Source organism: Ammospiza nelsoni, chromosome 3, assembly GCF_027579445.1.
Source record: "Ammospiza nelsoni isolate bAmmNel1 chromosome 3, bAmmNel1.pri, whole genome shotgun sequence".
NCBI classification, from domain to species: domain Eukaryota; kingdom Metazoa; phylum Chordata; class Aves; order Passeriformes; family Passerellidae; genus Ammospiza; species Ammospiza nelsoni.
The window spans coordinates 87,338,685-87,354,013 of NC_080635.1; the positions used below are offsets into that span (position 1 = coordinate 87,338,685).

Below are 15,329 nucleotides of genomic sequence, written 5' to 3' on the forward strand. Positions count from 1 at the left end.
CTGTTTAGTTGTAAAATTGTTTGTTTTGGAACCATATCCCAGCTCCCATCTTCTAAGTCCTCACTTTCTAATACTTTTGATAGTAGAGTACTACATACGAATGCATCAAACCACTGCTGACACTTATACAGGCTCAGTTTCAAAAGTATGGAAGAGGCAAAGAAGCAACACCTATATGTTTTTCAAAGATATACTAAAGCCAGTGTCAGATGAAAAAGGAGATCTAGCTCCAAGAGGAAAAAGACATTGAGCACAGATACATTTTATCTTTTTCACTATGGTGAGTCTCACATGCATTTTACTATGCTGACTTAACTACATTTTAAAAAAAGCTTTAAATAACTGATTATGAATATTACAGTACACATTCAAGCACTGTTTTTCTTTTTTAAATTAATCTATTTTTTTCCTCCAAGAAATAACAGTTCCTTAAATATGAAATAGAATTTTTTAGGTGGGACTTCCATGGCTTTGGAGGGGGAAAAAAATCTTTTTTTGTTGGCCATCATTTAGTATTAACCTAAAACCTGTAATTAATATGATCTATATATGTCCTAATTGGTGAATAATTAGCTTGCTAGTAAGACTCCTTATTTGACTTTGTATTTAATACAACTTCTGTTAAATCTTTTTAGTATTTAGGCTTGCCAACAAAATTAGAAAGCTTATGATTTTGATTTGGGAAGCTAAAATTTTGGGAATAGGTATTTTACCTTTTATCCACATGAGGGAAAAAAACCCCAAATACTTCAAACATGAGTTTGAACCTGTATTGCACACATAAATTGTCTTTCTTTCCATTGTATTCTCTTTTCATGTTGGCAGAAACTATTATTTGTCAGCATTAAGGTGATCAGGTCGTAACTTGATTTCTTTCCTTAAACAGCTATGTAATGTATGATGAATCACATTTTAGCCCTGTACTACAAATTGTCCTCTTCCTAATACATTAATAGGTGAAAAACCTTAGGAAAATCTGATTTAAAGAAGGGCCACAAAGATGATCAGAACGTTGGAGCACCTCTCCTACAAAGACAGTCTGAGAGAGCTGGGGTTGTTCAGCTGGGAGAAGGCTTTGGGCAGACTCAGTGCAGCCTCCAGCACTTCAAGGGAAGAAGGAAAAGGACTTATAAAAAGGAGGAAGAGGGAATTTTTATCCAGGAAAGAGGGACAGGATAAGGTGCAACGGTTTTGAACTGAAATAGGGGAGCTCTAGATTAGATATTAGGAAATTAGGTATTAAATTCTTTCCTCAAGAGGGTTTTGAGGCACTGGAACAAGTTGCCCAGGGAGGCTGTGTGTGCACTACCCCTTGTGGTATTCAAGCTCAGTTTGGATGGGGCTTTGAACAACCTGGTCTTGTGGAAGATGTCCCTGCCCACTGCAGAGGCTTGGGACTAGGTGGTCTTTTATGTTTCTTCCAACCCAAATCATTCTGCATTTTATTCTGTGATTCTATGATTAACATAAAAAAGGGAACAGTAGTCATTGATGGGCATGTCTCCTGGCAGGAACTCAGTACTAATTGTATAATATACAGTAAAAACTTTTCTTTTCCTCCAGAAATGTGAAGTACCAGAATGTTCTGCTGAAATTATTCAGTAATCTTGTTTTAAAAATTTGAACACTAGCCTGTTACTTTGTGCTGTGTTCTAGGTAAGCTACAGCTGGAAAAATGCTACTTTACAAACACATATTCTTTTCTTCACAGCCCCAGCCACCAGCTCACACACACAAAAGTGTTCTATACTTTGTAGGAAACGATGTGCAATAAAAAGGTTTAAAAAAATTACATATGCCATTTTCATGGGGAAAGAAAAAAGAAAAAAGAACTTTAAACTGCACAAAGCTCTTGCTGCTGCAGTGTCAGCAGTTCTGTAGAAAAGTCAATCACCCCATCATTGCTTCACTGTTCTCTTGACCCTGGAGAGATGGAAGACAGAAATGGTTTCTGAAGAAACAATCAAAAAATAAACAACAAAGAAACAGAACAAAAATAAACAAAAATTTTAAATGTTGCATACATGATAAATCATGGTTTGTTAAGGTAAAAGAGATTTAATAGCAAGTGAGACCTCAGACTTCAAGTATTACCTCTACACTTGGATTATGATGTACAGATGGTTTATTGCTTGCTGGAGACAGAGAAAAGTGAATACTGTGAATAATTCATATTTAATCCCTATTACTGCTGCACAATTCAAGAAAGCAGAGGGAATATATTGCTATTCAACACACATTTTATACATTCTTGTCAGAAAATTTTTTGTAAGCTGTATTTTATTACGTTACATTAGCAACTTTCATCATATGTATTACTGCTCCATTAAAACAAAACTGTATACTTCAACTGATATGAGTAATAACAAGCAGCATCTATTATATTATTCGTTAGGCTGCAGTAAAGTAAATAATGCTTGAAAGGCTTGAGAAGCCATGAAGGGAAGTAGACATTTTAAAATCACTTTCCAAAGAATATACATAATGTATGTATAAAATAACTGACAGATGTGCATACAAACAATAAAAATAATCACAGATGCATGTATGTGTCTTAATTTAATATATATGTATATAATTTAATTAGCAGCTTTGCTGTGTGAGAGAAAACCAAATTGTTTGGAATCATTATTAAACGTTTTTTAGGACTGTCTGGAAAAACCTGAAAAAGTTTTTTTCAGATTTTATCACACAGGTCTGCAACTAACTCTTAAGTAAACTAAGTGTGAGATACTGAAAGAGTAACTTCTACTGCCAGACATTGTAACACAGAGATTACAGCATTTACCTGTATTTGACATAGACAAAAAATGCAGCCTTATGGTATAAACTGAGATGGAGGAAACTGCACAAACAGTCTCAATTCACCACATCTGTAAAATTCATAGTTCTATGTCTTAACAGACAACTTACATCCCACCCCACCTCTTCTGCAACAGAGGCACTTTTCTGTTTGTTGACTCCTGTTATGGTTTCCCTACACCTCTCTATGAATCCCCTATTCAGGAATTCTGCATATAGAAAAAATATATTGTAACAAGAATTATGCTTAAATTAATGAGCATTTTTCAGATGTAGAAAATAGGTATTGCAACCAACCCTGAAATGAGCTTTGAAATCTATAAATTCTTGAGATGCTTGTTTTGAAGTCACTTGTCTGTGGCAGGTAATGTATCTTTTGGCAGTCAATGGTCACTTTGTCAGTTCCCATCTGCCTTTACGCTGAGCCTCTTCAGGGCTGACCTGTGTCTCTATGTCTTGTTGATACATTTCTCCTCTCTGTTTAAAAATATAGCCATTTGCTATTTTATCTGATATATATGACAAAGAAAAAAAGTCAAAATAAATATTTGCTAGGTCCTGGATTACACTGGATTACTGAATATAATGCTACCTAAGGAAATGACCCACAAGGAACACATCTGAATAATAACTGTTGTCTCAGTGTACCTCACTTGCATCTCTGCTTCATTTGTATGACTTTTACATACTGAAAATTAACTGCATATAAAAAAAGAAAATTTCCTTAGAATAAAAAATGCAAATCAAAAATATATTTTGCACCTTTTCTCAGTTAAATTAGAATGTAGCTATATTTTGAAATCTTTCTCCATTAACTGAGAAAGCAATATATTTGCTTTAATGTAAGTTTTTTTCAATAATATAGAACTGAAATATTTGTTTTGCTTCTAATATAAGGTGAAATCAATTATCTAACGTCTTGTTTCTCTGTAGAATCAAGACTACATTAGGCAACAAAGCATTATCATAACAGGTGCCATTAGACTTAAAACTTCTTTTTATATATCACAAAACCATAGTCATAGAATTCCAGGTGGGAAGGACCCTCAAGAATTTTCTGGTCCAACCTTTCTTGGCAAAAGCACAGCCTAACTAAATGGTCCAGCATCCTGTCCAGCCAAATCTTAAAAGCATCCAATACCAGGGAATCCTCCACCTCCCTGGGGAGATTTTTCCAGTGGCTGATGCTTTTCTTTGTGAAACAATTTCTCTGTGTGTCCATTTGGAATCTACCCAGAAGTGACTTGTACCCTATACCCCCTAATTTTTCCATGTGACTCCCTGTAAAAAACGGGAGTCTCCATTTTCTTTGTAGCCACCCTTTCAGTCCTGGAGCATGGTGACAAGGTCTCCCCTTCCCTAGGCTGAACAAGCCCAGTTCTCTCAGTCTTTTCTCACAAGGAAACTTCCCAGTCACTGATCATCTTTGTGGCCTTTCTCTGGACCCCTCCAGCCTGTCCACGTCTTCTCGTACCGTGGGAGCAAAAGTGAACGCAGCATCCCAGGTGTGGCCTGACAAGCCCTGAGCAGAGCGGGACAATGGCTTGTTAATCTCTGCTGGTCGCTGGTGAGCCCAGCACCCTGCTGGCTTTCTGTGCAGGAGCAGCACACTGTGAGCTCACAGTGAGCTTGCTGCCCACCAGGACCCCCAGGTCCCTGTGCACAGAGCTGCTCCCCAGATGGATAGATCCCAGCCTGTGCTGCAGTCCTGGGTGAAATATATGTATATGGATATAAATATACACACTATATATCTATCTATATATAAATGATATATTGTGTGTAAAATCTTGGGTTTTGTTCTATGATCTTTACAATGATAAAAATAAATCCACTGTAACAATCTTTTAAGGACAATTTTGGGTCACATGTCTCAATTACACAGAATTTCAGAATGATACATTAGATTTTTTCTAGAAAAATAGGAAGATGTAAAATAGCACTTGTTAGTACCTTATCCTCTGTTTACGCTATTCCCACTAATGCCTTAATTCTCAACAACCTTACAAAAGCCTGTAATTACTACCAGGTCTAATTTATCCCTCAAACCAGTATATGCTTTAATAATGCATTAACCAAAGTTCATATACATGCAATCACCCCTGTTTGGCTTCTTTTCTCCACACTATTAGCCTAAACCAATTTATTCCTTTGCCTAATTAATTAAATATATTTTATATGTGTTTTTTTGATTTTATGATCAATAAGTAGTGGAAGTATCCTGGTGCATATTTACCATACTGAAAGCTCATTCAGGCAGCACAACAAAATAGTTAAACATACTATTCATTTTTACTCAATTTTGCTGTAGCAGCTGAAAAAAATACTATCCAAAATATGGAGTGAGCAGTACTTAATTGTTATAGTTTGTGGTGGTGATGTAGATACACAGCTATTTTCAAGGAAGAGCTCCAGATTTGGCACGGTGGCTAAAGAAACACAGTTACCCAAAATGTAGTGGAATATTTTAACTATGGGGAAAAATAAGTGCATGCCCTGAAACACAGCTTCCAAGATACTCTCTTGCATCTGCATACTGTCAGCTAAAAGACCAATACTATAATTTTTCAATATTTGCCAAAAGAACTGTCTTGAAATGCATAACTGCAGAGGGGTACACCTGTGAATGCTCTTTGTAAAACAAAGGGTATGACATGGGATATGAGAAGTCAATAGAAACATGTCATTCAAATTCTGCTATGCTAACCTCTGCATGCTGCAAAGCCAACAAATGCTTTTTTCTTCATAATGCCATTTGTGAAGGTAACTGATGGCAAATATAAGCAATGAGAAAAAAAAAGTCTGCTTTATTATAAAATATCTGTTATATTAAACTATTTTCTACTGAGAGATTAGTACAAAACAAGCAGGCATGTTAGATAATGCTAATAAAAGCATTTGACAAAAAAAAAGAAATATTTCTCCTTTTTACAGGTGATACAAGTACCAAAGGTCAGTTAAGTACAGTAAATGAAGTCCACACACTGTGCATCTAAATTGTTGGTAGCTGTGTACTACCTTCCAAAGTTTTCAGAACTTTGTAAACAATCAATCAGAACATTGTTCCTGTCACAAATATCCAGTGATGATACTCACTAAAATGCAGAACAAATTGGTGATGCTCCCACATTTGTTTTAGCACTATAGTATAAATCAGCAGCATATAAAAGGGTAATCAGACAACAGAACTGACAGCAGTGTTTTACAGTACTCAATAAATCTCGTGCCTGAATAGAAAATGACAGAGCAGCACTGAAAGCGCTGTTTGCTTTCCAGCTCTGCAGTCCAGATCCAGCAAATGACTGAGGAATTTACAACAAGACACCAATGAAATTAATGCTTCAAAACCTGAAGTTGTGAAAACGCTTCAAATCAAAAAGCTTCCATTAAGCCTCTTCATGACGTCAGTGGTATTTGGAAAAATAAGACACACCAGTTTCTGACCTTTAAAGATCCCTAACTGCTTAACGGAGAAGAATTTCAATTTTGGCAATGTCAAACAATTTATGGCTGAACTAATCTCAGTAATAATTCTTTCAAAAATTGGTGACTGCCCCCTTCAAGAAAGGGACTCTTGGCAAATCCTGAACTCCACCAGCAGAAAAATAAAAAAAAAACCTGAAATTTTGGAATACTTCTGTGCTCAGGGCCTTCACCAAAACTGACCTTGGACTGTGTAAATTTTAAGTACAACTGATGTTATTGACACACCAACTAGGGCCATAACAGTCTGAAATTTGGATTAACATCTTTCTCTGGGAGATCTTGGAGCACTATGTCCCCTTGGCTGGGGGTGAGACAATATATGTTCTAACATATCATCAGAACATATACTCAGGAGAGAGAAAGCAAGGTAAAGAGACTGACAGAAAGAAATTGGAAAAGAAAAAAGGGACCTTACCTCACTTTTAAATTGCCTTGCTGTGGTTGTCCATCGTAAATTGACAAAATATCAAAATCTTCCTCGAGGGCAAAAGTATGAAATGACAATTGTATCCTGTTACGCTCTCCTGTGATAATGATCCACGTGCAGTTGGCATAATTTGGATAACCATGAGGAAATCCAGGGCTTTCTATAGTACCATTTGGTCCCTGTACTAAGCCTCCACAGTTCTGACCTGAAAAAGAAGAAAGGAAAATTTACAATTGGTTTTCTTTTCCCTCACTCAGTATATATTCTTACATAAGTACCTGTATGAAAACGTAATTCTAAAATATTTTTTCTACATGACAAACAGCGCATAAAATTGTATTTATACCATTCTTCCCTTCAGATTGAAAACCCTCATAGCTGGATTTTCTGAGACACTCAACATCTTTTAATGCATTGAATCATTATTTAAGGTTCTGTAGTATTAACAATGCATGACTTATTCATTCAAATGTGAAATTTCAGCATTAGCTTTAATGTCATAAATTCAACAGACTGAAAGTTCTAATGGCAAGAGAGTGTTCAAAACTTTTTGGCAAATGCCATTTAAAAAGTTTCTATATAAGTACTAAAATACCAGAGTTTCTGATGCTCTGAAACCTACTTTAACATGAAGAGCAAAATGTAGACACATTTAACATGCTTTGTGTTGCAACTAACCAAGATTTCTATACTTTGAAAATACAGCAAAATTTCTGTAGTATAATATTTGTAGTTCCATGTGTTTTGTGATAAAAAGTGGGGGTTTTTGGTCTTTTTGGTGTTGTTTTGTTTTGTTTTTTTGTTGTTTGGGGTTTTTTTTGTTTGCTTTGATTGGTTGGTTGGTGTTTTATTTTGGTTTTGGTTTTCTTTTTTTTTGTTTGTTTTGTTTTGATTTGGCATTTTTTGTTTGCGTTGGGTTGAGTTTGGGTTTTTTTTATTATTATTATTCTCAAAAAATAACACTAAGGGTTTACTCAGCAGGCTTTTGTATCTGGTTTGTATATTCTACAGACGTTGTGAGAGCATGATAGCTCATTAACAGGAAGTCCTCAGCACGAAACCTTGACTTACAGTGCACACTGTTGCTAGTTTCCCACTTGATTTTGTTAATTCCCCACACAACAGCTCTACTGACTCCAAGCTGGAGAGAACCCTTAATGAAATATTTGAACAGAGAAAAATATAAAGACATTCTGTGGATTGTAATGCTTGGATTATTATATGCACTTTAGGCACTTCAGAACAAGAAAAATCCCGTGTTTTATTGTTACACCTAAACCAGAAGGGTATTTCTGACTGCAATTTTGTTTTTAACTTCCTAGCAGTGGGTCTCTCACACTTTCAGAGAAATGCTGTCAAATTTTTCCAGGTGGTTTCTAAATCTTAACAAGATGGATTTAATAAAAGGGATTTGGTCCTAAAACTAAAGAACTAGTAAACATTTTTTACTTTTACTAAATTTCAAATATAATAACTCTAATGAAGAGATAAAAAGGCTGTGGTGATTCAGGATTCAGGCAACTTTTAAAATAAAAATCTTCTCTGGTATACCTATCATGTGATTCAATTTAACAAGACATCTTTATTATTCAACAATTGCAAAGAAGGAACCTCTTACACCATGAACTTAGCATGAATGTTTTAGTTATGTACTGTTCACTAAAAATTATCAGCATGCTTGCAGACACTTGCAGATGCATTGTATCCTTCTTCCTACAACCGCAGGGGAAATGTCATACAAATGCCACAAACAATTTTAAATAATTTAATTACTACAAAACTGATGTTCTGAAAACAGAAAAGGAAAATTACAGTGACAGCCCACCACCCTGTTACTCTAACCAGCCACTTCATGTCTCCAACATTGGTTACAGAAAGTCAAGTACCCCTTGTAAGCTGTGCTGCACAGCACCCTTCCTACCACTTGGGTGTGAAAAGTTTGCACTGAAAAAGGAGTGCATCCTAGCAATTAATCTAAAATCTGTCAAAGACAGAACCCCATTTTAGGAGCAGATATTTGTAATTCTAGTGTATAAAGAATACAGTATACCATATGTAACTGCATATGTAAATACAGTGTCTTCATTTCTGACATCCATGGAGACAAATTATGTTCCCAATCTCTTTGGAAATCCTAGAGATGGCTTAAAGTAAAACTTTATTAGCCTTTATTTTTAAGCTTTAATAACTTTATAGTTATATTGTATAACGTTTATAATATAAAATTTATTAACCTTTATTCTCAAACTCCATATTGCTAGGGTAGTAAGGGAACCCTCACAGCCCCCACATGGCCATCTTTAGCAGCTTCCTTACAGAGACTCTTGTTACCCACTTGCAGAAGTTGTCAACTGCCAATGATTACTCCCAGTTTTATTCCAAAATGTGTTTTGTACTCTTATCTGTAGATACAGGTTATTGTGCATCATTATTTTGGAAAATAAACAGACTTTAATGAGGAATAAGGGATAAAATGTTTTACCACTGTTTAACTTAAGCGTTTCTTACAACCCCGAGACCTTTTTTTCTCCGTTTTTTTTTACTCTCTTGTATATGTATTCCTCCAGTACTGAAGCTATTCATACACATATTGCCTATTCACCTTGTACCCAAAAAACATGAGGCAAAGGAGAATCATAAAGAAAAACTATTACTGTGAAATGCTATTTAGGTTTGTTCTTAATTTTATATGCATATAAAAATATATACTTGTTTACTTGGTGTTCAGTAAAAAACAAGTAAAAATCCTAGGAGAAATTTAGTACACAGTTACCTCCCAGAAAATTCATTGCTGCACACACACAATTTCAAGGAAGATTTTGCTTCTGTGTAAGCAATACTGAAAGAGGTTTTAAGAGCTATACAGACCCAGAAAAAAATCTTCTGTCTCTGCCTAGTTAAGATATAAGCATGTTGACAGAGCAGCATGTAGAAAAGAAATGCCACCTGCTATCTGTATAATACCTATTTTGTCAATATATGCAAGTCTAAAACCTTCAGAACTCTCAAATGTTGCACCTCTTCAAAGGAGTAAAATTCAGCATCAAACCACTTAAGAGAGATTCAGTTGGAGGATATACTTGGAGACCAGGAACAAAGAGAGGTGACAGGTGACAGGTAGCAGCAAATTAGATAAGAATTGAGCATACAAAATGTCACAAGAAATAATGCAGTTTCTGATTGCAGAGACAACACAGACCAGTGAGATTAGACTGATGAGATTAGCTAAGATTGCTTTGTTTCTTGGGTGTATTTTAAGAGAAGAAAGAATCATCAAAGTAAAGAAAATAAACACATCAACAGGAAAATGTAAAAAAATATCAGCAGAGATTAAGTGGTTCTACTGGGTTGAATGGAGAATGAATATCACTGAATACACCCCATAAAGGTCTATTCCTCCATTTCACTTTAGTATTGGCCTTTGTTATTATTTTTCTGTCATACACTGTCTGTAAGAGGATATTTCTGGACAGCTATTTTTACCTTATGAGATAAAAAAATGTATTTTAAGAAAACTGTGTTGTGTTGTTGTTGAAAAATATTTAAAGTGATAATATTTAAAGTGAATAAACAGTGTTATTCTTTTTTTCAAAGTTACTTTGTGTATCCTGTACCAGTCCCATTGCACCTGCTCAGGCTCAATATTTCTGTTGTGATCCCTAAGTGAGAGCCAATGAAGAAAACAAAACACTGCAATTTTGACTTAAATACTGGTGTCAAATGGGTGGTAGAATCACTAGGAATCAGTATAATTTTAATAATGCATCGCTGTAAGATTTTGAACAAACTTCAAAAATAAAAACTTAGAAAACACTTCCTAAAAAGTCTGATTTTTATTTTCCTGGGTCTTTAGGTTTACTTATCTCATACTCCCCCTAAACAGACTTCCCACCCTATTTACCATATTCATTGACTTCTTTTTGCTTGTTTGTTTCAAGTTTCAAATGCTTCTACAAAAAACCATGCAAAAAGGAGCACTACTCTTCTTGTAATTCATAAAGTACTCTGTGGAAGACTAACATATATGTATGCAAATACATATTTATATAAAAATAGTTGGGAATTTTTGCATGATACATGTATTTAGAACAAGAAAATTATAAAATGCATCAAAACTAACTCTAGTAAAGTCAGTGCTGCTAAAGATATTTTGATCAATCATGATAATGAAAATGAAGTCATGTATATTCTTATTATTGTAAATAGCACCTTCCATTCTGCAGCTACAGAGACTGAGAAAAGATGTCAGCAAGATTGGATCTTCCTCATTCCTTGAAATAGTTTCTTAAATGAATTTGTTGTAGTAGTAAATTTAATAAGTAAGAACAGCTGCATTCAGCCAGATCAAAGGCTCATTCTGTTTAGTACCTTTTCTCCAACAGCAAGTCAAAGGAGAGAGGACTTTGACAAAAAAATATCCCTTCCATTCATGAGCAGCATCTCAGGAATTTCTTAAAAGGAAGACAGCCCAGTACACTTGTCTTTCTATTTAATTGTCCTTGATATTATAGTTCTTTATAAACTCATCTCTGAGTCATCCCCTAAGTCTATACTAACTACTAGAGCCTTTCAGGTATTATAGAGGAAATCCTAAACCACAAAAAAACCCCTTTTCTGTGTTTGTTCAGCATTTACCATCTGTTAGGTTCATTTGAAACCCCAGTAAGTTTATTCATGAAAAGAGAATATACAGATGATCTTCTCCTCTGCTTTCTATGCCACTTAGCATCTCACTGACCTTTGTCATGTTTCAGCTTCTTTTATTTCCAAGTTCAAAAGTTTGTTTCATAGTGTTCTTTGCACCTAAGCAATTTTATTCCCTTTCTATGACCATTTTGATGCTATGCTATACCCTGCATGAGACAGGGATACCAAAACTGCTTTTAATATTCAAAATGTATATGCATCATTTACACAGGAACAATTTTAATCCTTTTCCTTCTTCTCCCACTAATTTCATATTTTCTTTTCTAAGGTAAGTAGTAGCTTGACATTTTATATGACTATGGATTATAATTAAGATTTATTTTCTCTGGAATCACAGTGAGGCTGTGTCATTTTACATAGAAAAATGTGATTTATTAGATTTCCTACTGTTTATTACTATGTACATCACATCACATTGCATTTGTCTACTCTGAATTTTATCAACTGCCCCAATATCCCCTTACTTGATCACAAAAGGCTATTTTTTGTAATTCTTCACAATTGTTCCTCATTTCCCTTAACTCATCACTTCCTATCATCACAGTCACTTCACTGCTCACCTCTTTTGTAGATCACTTATGGGAGCACTGAACACCCATGACAGCACAGATTTCTTTGGGAGGCCAGGGTGACTCCTTTCTTTGTAAAAAAAAATCAATTTTCTCCTAAGACACAGCTTTTATCCAACCTTTCAGCAATGTACAACTTTCTTATGCCCCACCTTGTTTATTTCCTTTACAGCTGTTACTGGGGAGCCTTTTTTAATATCGTCTGGAATTCTGATGACCTTTTTCCACAATCAGGCTGACTCATTCAGAGAACTCCAGAAGGTTTGAAAAGCATATAATTTTAAACTTTTTCTTCCATATGTCATATTTAATCGTGTGTCAATTGACTTTTTTTCCTTAATAGAGTTTTCTAACACAAATTTCAGATGTTCCAGCCTTTATAGCTTAACGCCCCTTGGTCCCTTTTAAATATGGACATCTAAGGTGAATTGAAGCTAGAGATTACTTTTGTTGTGCAGCAATTTTTTCTTAGATTGTCTCTTAAAGTCTGGATAATGCATGGTGCTTGTGACATTACTGTTTATTTTGCTGTTTGTTCCATAACCTGTTCTACCAAATTTTTTACTTTAAATGGAAGTGTTGAGGAATTTTCCACAGACAACAGTTCAGGCATGGAAACTACAAAGCATATAAATTTTTTGCTGTCTTCCCTAATCTTGTTTTTATGTTGTTAGTTATTGGCCCAGCAAGAATCGCTTGCAGGGTACTTGCTCCACCTGTGTTCAAAGGAGGAGTAATTTTTAGTTTTACTGTGCTGGCATGCAATGCCCTTGGACACTATTATTTTATTTACAGAAAAGCCTTCAGAGAGGGCCCAGCAGCCCCTAAATCTTACTGGGATCTCACTGCTTTCACTCACCTTGGGATTATCTCCCTCTGGCACAAAATAGCACTGACCACTTGCTTTGGATATATAACAGGATCAATCTCATCATGTCTCTCCTATTCTTATTTGTGAGGCCTTAATTATAGGAGTTAATACATAGAGTCTTTAATAATTTTGAATCCTCTCTCCGGCACAGTAAATTCAGACACCCATCTCATGGCCTCAGAGCAGCTCATGCCTGCAATTTTGATTCCTTTAACTCAAACATGTGCAATATTGCAGAACTTTGTTACCGCAGTGTTAGCCACAACTTAAATCACTTCGAGCAGCAAAGTGCATGACAGCAACAGCTTCTTAAACACGATTTTTAAAAAAAAGGATAAAAAAATGTTCCTGATAATGCAAAGAAATGTTATGTACACATAGAACAGAAAAGATTTCCTGTTGAACTGCAAGAGATAACTACAGATTTAAATTGTTGTCGCTATCAGTTGAGACGGTGGAGCAGTACAGAGCTGTAAGGCATGAACAGGTGGTTTGCACACCTTGTTTCAACCATTTATTTTTCCTTTCTCTTGTGTTTTTATATTCTCTCTTTGTCTTTTCTCTTCTCCTGAGCACTATGTAATCTGCCAGCACTTCCTACCCCCACTTAGACCTGCAGGCCCTGCAGCCCCTGCCATCAGTTGGCTGTGCTCTGCACTGGGCCTTCATCATTTCCTCATTAGTATAACCTCAAGGCACCTTCTGACTGCCTTGCTACTCAGGAAAACTGCTGTTTCCTAAATAACTCCAGTCAAGAACGGAAATTTCAAATGGCCAGAGAGGCAAAGGCACTATTCTTTGAGGACTGTTTTAAATAGCGTGTAGCTTCTTCAAGTGTCCTTTAAAAATCCATAAAAAAACCTCATAACACCATTATGAGGCACTTTCCAGGGAATTAATCAAATCAGAAAGTACTGAGATCCTTTTAATTTAGGCATCATTGAAGATTTATTCACAAGCAAGCCACAATCTTTACTGGCATCCCTAGAGCGTGCCCCAGCACAGACATCTCACAAAGAGGGCACCTGCCCCACACCAGAGTCTGTTTGCTGTGCCTGCCATCACTTCCCAGCCTCAGGGAGAACTGGCACCACAAGGCTTCAGTACTCCAGATATTTAAACACACTCAAGGCAATCCTAGCACAATGTGAAATGAGATCAGTGTAAATTTACTCATTATGTTTTTGCAAGACAGGGAAAAACAGCTTCAAGAGAATTAGTGAGATTTTTTTCAAAATAATTTGATCTGAAATAATGTCTGGGGAGACCTCAGTGAGTGACAGCCTGTCCCAGCCCCAGATGGGACCATGCCTGGCTGCATGGCAGCACCAGGAGCCAGGGCAGGTTTGTGAGTGTGTGGATGTTGGTGAACATCTGGACGGATGTGGTGATGGGCTGGGGACAAGGAGAGAAACACAGGAAGGGTTCTTCAAGGACAAGACCCTGGGCTGGGTGACTACTGCAGCCCAGGGAAATTGTAGTCAGCTCTGTGGGTGGGTGGGTGAGTGGGTGAGTGGAACACAACTGCCCCAGGGCAGAGATGGGAAATCAAGTGAGGCCAGTGGAGCTGCTGAGCTCATGTGAGCGTGTCTGGCTCTGTTCATCCATGCAGCCAGCTCTGTACATGTGTACATGGTGTATCCTGTGCTCTGTACTGGGAAAAGCTGCTCAGCCTTGTCACTGCCTGAGTCTGGGCTGCCTCACCTCCCTTGGCTGATGGATTCAAGAACACCATCAGCTGCTTCTGAATCATTACATATTCTGTAGCTTGGTACTAAAGGTAAAAATAGAGGGGAAATGGCAGCTAAATTACAACACTGAGATGGATTTCTTTTAAATACAGATCTACTCAAACCCTGCAATTTTTGGCTGGGACCAGTCTAGGACCTTCATGGAGTCCCTCTTACATGAGATGCATGTAATAACCTTAAGTTTTGATGCAGACATTCACAAGGTGACTGGAACTTCATCAATCTATAAAACATTTTAAATTCAGACCTTCTAGCCACAGGGTATATACTCATTGATTGTGCTGATGAAATAAGCTGGTGTTTTTAAAGTCTCAGATTAGTACTGTGAAAGTCAGGCACTAGCTCTTTGGACCATTTCCTATGTATACTCAAGTCTTTATCTAGAATTCAACTGAAATAAAATTTTCCTAAAGGTTAAAGATTAGTATTACTATTCTGCAAGAAATTCAGAAACAATTTTGCCAAAAATGCTACCTTTGTCAGAGCAAAACATTTTAATTGCAAGTATGTGAAAGTTTTTATTTCAATGAAGTTCTAAAAGCTGAAATGTATATTATACATAAACTGGATTATGCTGCCATTACAAATAGAGAAAAAGGTATTTCATGTTCTCTTTTTAATACTGGATTGCCCAAAAAGACCAATAAATCAATATTCACAAAGGTTTATGTGGAAGTAAAATATTGGATAATATTCTCTCAATAGAAAATGCTTTT

The 15,329-nt window shown here is 36.2% G+C and overlaps 1 protein-coding gene across 1 annotated transcript in view; it reads right to left on the minus strand.

Annotated features, from left to right (window-relative positions):
• Positions 1 to 15,329, minus strand: part of CSMD1 (CUB and Sushi multiple domains 1) — a 1,067,119-nt gene that overhangs the window by 845,309 nt on the left and 206,481 nt on the right. Inside the window, exon 2 of the mRNA XM_059468452.1 lies at positions 6,704 to 6,920. Coding sequence (XP_059324435.1) covers positions 6,704 to 6,920 — 217 coding nt within the window. The remainder of the gene's footprint in view (positions 1 to 6,703; positions 6,921 to 15,329) is intronic.